The 6,070-nt window shown below is 62.1% G+C and overlaps 1 protein-coding gene across 1 annotated transcript in view; it reads left to right on the top strand.

The window, feature by feature from the left end:
- The window catches only part of VOLCADRAFT_88321 (uncharacterized protein), a gene marked incomplete at both ends in the record, with an annotated part of 15,069 nt that overhangs the window by 2,324 nt on the left and 6,675 nt on the right, over positions 1–6,070 (top strand). The window contains 10 exons of the mRNA XM_002948026.1: positions 188–338; positions 1,145–1,355; positions 1,979–2,254; positions 2,594–2,671; positions 3,015–3,118; positions 3,667–3,823; positions 4,057–4,303; positions 4,485–4,953; positions 5,204–5,351; positions 5,605–5,808. Of these exons, the coding sequence (XP_002948072.1) occupies positions 188–338; positions 1,145–1,355; positions 1,979–2,254; positions 2,594–2,671; positions 3,015–3,118; positions 3,667–3,823; positions 4,057–4,303; positions 4,485–4,953; positions 5,204–5,351; positions 5,605–5,808 (2,045 nt within the window). The remainder of the gene's footprint in view (positions 1–187; positions 339–1,144; positions 1,356–1,978; positions 2,255–2,593; positions 2,672–3,014; positions 3,119–3,666; positions 3,824–4,056; positions 4,304–4,484; positions 4,954–5,203; positions 5,352–5,604; positions 5,809–6,070) is intronic.

The raw sequence follows: 6,070 nt of genomic DNA, 5'->3' as shown, positions 1-6,070 counted from the left end.
TACCTCCCGCCACAATCTATTCCAATCCCACCCGGACCCCTCCCCCACCTCCCCCACCTCCCCGTTCCCCTCCCTCCCCTCCCGACCCCTCCCCCACCACCCCGTTCCCCTCCCTCCCCCCTCCCCCCCTCCCTCTCCTCCCCTCCCTCCCTCTCTCTCCGCTCCCCCCTCAACCACCCCCCTTCAGTTCCCGCGGGGTTCATGGCCACATTATCCAGTGCCGTACCTCCCCCCGCTGAGGCGCCCGTACTTGAGCCCGACCCGGCGGCGCTCAGGTGGTTCAAGAGCACCTACCCGGAGGCCATTTCGACCGGCAGGAGGGACGCACTGGCTGTGCGGTGAGGGTGTGTGTGTGCTGGGGAGGGAGGTGGAGGGGGGCTGAAGGGAGGGGTAGGAAGAGAGCAGATGGAAGTGGGAAGGGGCAAGGAGTGCAGCAGGGGCGGGTAATTAATCGCCGTGACGGGGTTGCCGCGTCTGTGTCCTCCCGCATGATCAGAGGACAGCCGGCAGCGGGGTTGTCACCCCAGCAGCGGGGGGGCTCCACCTCCATAGCCTCCGCAGAGGAAGGGTGTAGCCAACGGCGGCGGCAAGAGAGTTAACGCTTCTGCCGGCCTGGAGGGCTTTGGGAAACCCCACGCCTCAGGACCTTAGCCCCGGCCGCAACTGCGACTGCAAACCCACTGAGCGCGCTCCATCCGTTGTCCGTGACCACAACCCCCTCCGCTGTCGGCCTCCTGATGCCCTTCCCGCTCTTTCTTCATCATGGACCTGGTAGTGCCTGGTTGGACGAGCAGTTCCACGCACTTCGACGTCACGTGCTGGCGGCGCGGCCGCGCAGCGCCCCCGACGGACCGCCGTCACCTGCCGTACAAAAAACAGCCTCTAGCGGTGCCATGGCCGTTGGCGGAGGTGGAAGTCGCACCCACGACGGCACGGCGCCTTTGTCGCCGCGACCGCAAGCGTCGGTGCCGGCGCCAGCCGCCGCCGCCGCCGCTGCCTCCGCCTCTCCGGAGCGCCTACCTCGCCACAACACAACAACAATCGCTCCTGACCGACCAGCGGCGGCGGCTGGCGGCGGCGGCGGTAACGACGGCACCTACCCTCACCAAGGCCCCTTCTCGGCTCACCACAATCCCCATCACAGTCCCCATGCCGTCCAGAGCCACCCCCCCTACCACCCCTCCGGACAGCCGGTGCTGCTGCACCCCTACACCGCCAGCCAGAGCCCCGTGGCGCCCTTCACCGGTGCCGAGTCGCTGCTGCTGCTCCGAGACCCCGAGGGCTACCTGGACGGGGCGGTGGTGAAGCACCAAGAGATACTGCTCAGTCGCTGTGTGGAGGAGTTGGCGGGGCAGGTGTGCGCGTGTGTGTGGGGGGAAGGCGCCACAACGGGGGAGGGGGGCCAGGAAGAGGAGGAGGAAGAGGAGGGGAAGGGGGAAAGACGAACCACGTGAACGAGTGAAGCTGCTGGCAGGAGGAAAGAATGTACAAGAAGCAGGACTTACAAAAGCAGAGGGAGGGGAGGGAAAGACGAACCACACACGATTGAAGCTGCTGCCAGGGCAAGAGAGTAGGGAGGGGAGGGGAGGGGCTGAGGAGAGCGATATAAGCGGAAGCTCAAGAACGTGTGTGTGTGGGGGGGGGTGTAGGATGGGGAAAAAAGAAAGGGTCTAAGCAAGATAAGCAATAGCGGGAGCGGGAGCTGGAACGGGTGGGGTGGAGTGCTGGGAGGGGGGGCGTAAGGCTAATCACTAGCGAGTGAAGCAGATATAGCAGAAATAGACGGATATAGCTCCAGGAGGAGAAGACAAATGCTGCAAATCAGGAATATTTACTGACCAGCTGCGATGGGATGAAGGGGGGGGGGAAGGGCAATGGTGGCCGTTTCCTGAATTGAATTGAATACAACTTAGTCAAACTGCATGCTGCATTCTGCTCTCCCCCCCTTTTCTTCGGTTTTGTTCCCCCGCCACGTTAGGCCGCCACATTATGTGTGGAGCGGGGGTACCTCATGGCGCTGATCTGGGAGGCATTACGTCACGTGCTGTACGTGCTGCTGGCGGACCGTGACGCGGCGCGGAATACGGCACTGGCGGCCCGGCGCGCGGCGGCGCAGGCGGCGGCTGAGAAGGCTGATGCGCTGGCCCGTGCGGAGGCCGGCAAGGAGGAGATGCTCCACATGAACGACCTGCTCAATCGGCGGTTGCTGGCGTCGAAGATGGAGGTGGAGCATATGCGGGCAAGGCATTTGGATGTGAGTGTACGTGTGGTGTGTTTTATGTGGTGTGTTTTACTGAAAGCACAGTGCACGCGTGCATGACGGTAAGCACATACAGACAGACAGACAGACAGACAGACAGACAGACAGACAGACAGACACAGATTTCACTGGCCTCCAAAACCTGTTGTCTCCCCCCTCCCCACCTTTCCCCTCAAACACCCGTCGAGTAACTCCAACTGGTTTTGTATCTGCAATCTTCATATCTCGGGGTCTAACCTTACACGCCTGTGTTCATATTCCACCTTCCCTCCACTCCAAAACACACACACGCACGCGGGCAACCACATATACACACACGGTTATGATCCCCAGGTTGAAATGGAGCTGGCCCGGCTACGAGCTGCTCAGCCCGACGAGCTGAGGAAGGAGCTGGACGCGCTCAAAGTGCAGGTGCAAGGGGGGGGGAGGGGGGGAGGTGGATGGGGGAAGGGGGGGGAGGGGAAGGGGGGAGGGGGGAAGGGGGGGCGGAGGAGGAGGGATAGAGATGGGGTGGGCGGGGAGAGATGAGGACTGCAGCCATCCGACCACCAACCCACCCAGCACGGAGCTCGTATCGACCTAGGACAAATCCTAGCCCCGCCCTCTCAACCCCTCTCAACCCGGTTCCACACTTCCCCTCCGCCCCCATGCATGCAAAGTGTCCCTACCTCCCTACCCCCCCACCCCCTACCCCCCTCCCTACCTCCTGCCCCCTCTATGGGTATCACTCTCCCCTCCCCGGCCCCCCCCGTAGATGAGCATGTTGGAGCGACAGCTGGCGGGTACTCAAGCGCGACTGGAGAGCTGCCAATCCAGTTTAGCGGAAAGAGACAAGGAACTGGCGGCAGCGGTGGCGAGGTGTGTGTGTGTGTGTGAATGTGTGAATGTGAATGTGTGAAGTTGGACGCGGTCCGGAGGGAGCTGGGGGATTCACTGCCGTGCACTGTGGTCAAGAGCATTAACACAACTTGAACACACATGAGATTGACTAAGGAAAATAAGTAAATAAAAACTATTAGAAAGGTCAATGTTGGACATTACAGATTCCCTACCTCCCTGTAGCTGTGTGGCTGGTTGTCTGTCGGAGGTCACCCAGAGCCACCTCGCCCCCATCAGGCGAGGACGGGAAGGGATGTCAACTTCCCCACCCGGCGCCACAATAATGGCCATTGATTGACCATCCATGGTCCCCCCACCGGCTTTTACGGACGGCCCACACAAAAAAATGTGCGGAGCTTGTAATCCTCGCAACCCTTGTAACCTACAGAGTAAAGAGAGAGATTCATTTCATTTTTTTACTTCAGGTTTATCAACCAGGTAGTTTAGATTTCTAATCGTCACCGCCACCTTCCTCCAGCTTCCACCCCCCCACACACCCCCTCCCCCCCCCCCCCGGCCCCCCGCAGGGTCCAGGGCACTGCCGAGGAGCTCGCCACCATGCGAGAGGAGTTCGGGTCCCGCAGCCCGCGCCCCGCCCAGCCCCGCAACCCCCCCTGGGAGCTCATGGAGCTGGACGAGGCGGCCCTCACGCTGACGGGGCTCAGGGCGGGGGTGCCGGCGCAGGTAAGAGGGGGGAGAGGTGTGTGTGGGGGGGTGATGAGCGGGGTTGCGGTTGGGAGTTGCGGTTGGAGGTTGGGGGTTGGTGGGTTAAGAGGAAAGCCTCTTGCCTTTCCTCTGGATAAGTTTGAAACACTTCTTCCCCCCTTCATGTGCACGACCATTCTTCACCTCCCCGCTCCTCCCTTTCCAACCCCCCCCAAACCCCTCAAACCCCTTAAACCCCTTTCACCCTCCAGGATATGCACCGTTTGCTTCTCGGTGTATCCCCCACGGGCGGCAACGTGTTGCCTTGGTGCCACCTGCTGGGGGCGTGTCGCCACATCGACCCATCCGGCCCGCCGCCGAACAGCGGACTGGGCCCCGAAACCAGCTCCGTGAACCTGGGCTCGGGGCCGCTGGGCTCCCTGGCGCCGGAGGGGGTGGAGGGGGCCGCGGCGGACAACAGCAGCCCGCAGAGGGGCCGGCTCAAGTCGGCGAAGCCAGGTAGTTGGGGTAGTTGAGGTAGTTGGTTAGGACGAGGGGGGGTTAGGACGAAACAGCCTGGGATGGCTTTGAAACCCCATCCCGGCATTCTCCCAAATCCCACCCCGAATTCTAACCCCCGACCTATCGCTACCCCCCGACCTGCCGTACCTTATCCCGCCGTACCTCTCGGGCCACACAGCCCTTCATGGGTTCCCTGGAGCAGCCAACCACGGACCAGGACACGGACCGGACGGCGCCTCCGGGGACGTATCCGGCCCCAGCTCCAGGGTTAACACCGCCGTCGGCGCTCAGAGGCGGTTCACACGCGCCATGTCGCACCGCCACAATAACGCTGACGGGGGCGGCGCGCTGGCGGCGGGCGGCGCCGGCGGCGGCGCCAACGGTCCCAACGGAGCCAACCTGTCGCGTCGTACGGCATTGATGTCGGTGTTGCCGGTGGCTGGACTGCCGGACATTCGAGAGCAGCACCAGTGGTTGTACGGCTTGCTGACGAGGCCTGACGCGGCGACGGCGCTGTCGAAATGGTTATCGGAGGAGGCGGTTGAGGCGGTTGGTCAGATGGCGAACCACTCCATCGACCCGCACTCCATTGCCTGTCTGCTGCTCGGCACGTTCAGCATCGCCGGGCCGGACACCGTGCCGTACAAGTAAGTTTGTGTGCCGTACATCGTCGTGCAGACCCAGTATTTTCATGCAGTGTATTTCCCATCGTATACAATTTTACGTTTGTTCTACCGTTGTGTGTATATCGGTTCGAAAAGCGAACTCCTGCAGGAGCAGTCAGCTGGAACCCCCTTTCCCCCCCGCTCGGTTCCTTTCCCCCTCCTCACCCCCAACACATACACACATACACACACACATACATACATACATACTCGCACGTCTTCTGTGTCGCAGGTCCCTGGCCGGTATCCTGGCCACCCGCTTCCGCCACACCGCCGCGGATATCGGCGGCAGCATCACGGAGGCGCTCGAACTGGCGGCCATGAGCACACGGGACCGGGTGGAGCGGCTGCAGGACGTCAACAACACCCTGCGAAAGCAGGTGCGTGCCCGTATGTCTGTATGTATGTGTGTGGAGGGGGGAAAAGGGGGGCCCGTAGGTAGGTAGGTGTGTGGCAGTTGTTGGGGTGTCAGGAGGGGTGTGAAGAGGCAAAATGTACGACGGAAACGAAACATACAGGGGGCTGCCAAACCTCCTCCGGCCCAACTGAAACCGAATCCAAACCACCGAATTCTCTAACCACTTACCCCTCCCCCCCCCCCCCAACCTCCCCACCCCTTACCCCCCCCCCTAGGTCAACAAGTTGAAGCGCAACCTTAACGACCTGCGCAAGGTGGAGCGCGAAGGCCGCATGCACGACCTGCGCAGTGTGGCTCGTACAGTGCAGGGCCGCAAACCCTCCGTACTGCACGGCTTCGTACTGCAGAAGCGACCTGAATACTTCTCTGGGTTGGGGCTGGGCGAAGAGGTGCCGGGGGTGCTGCAGGCGGAAGGAAAGGTGCGTCTGTCTGTATGTGTGTATGTCGGGGGGAGATGTGTGTCTATTGGGGCGGGGGGACGCGGGGGTTAAGGGGAGGAGTGTTGGGGACACTGCAGCGAGTTGAGATGTTCGGGAGCTTGGAGCCCCAGGGGGATTAAGGATTTTAGCTTGTACGGCATTTGGGTCGTACACGCCCGGTAAGGCGGGAAAGGGGACCCAGGGAAGGCGCAAAGGCCCGGGGGGGGGGGGAAAGAGGGAGTTGACGTCTGAAACCCCCCAC

This window comes from Volvox carteri (assembly GCF_000143455.1).
Source record: "Volvox carteri f. nagariensis unplaced genomic scaffold VOLCAscaffold_8, whole genome shotgun sequence".
NCBI classification, from domain to species: domain Eukaryota; kingdom Viridiplantae; phylum Chlorophyta; class Chlorophyceae; order Chlamydomonadales; family Volvocaceae; genus Volvox; species Volvox carteri.
This window is presented reverse-complemented; position numbering and strand designations above follow the sequence as displayed.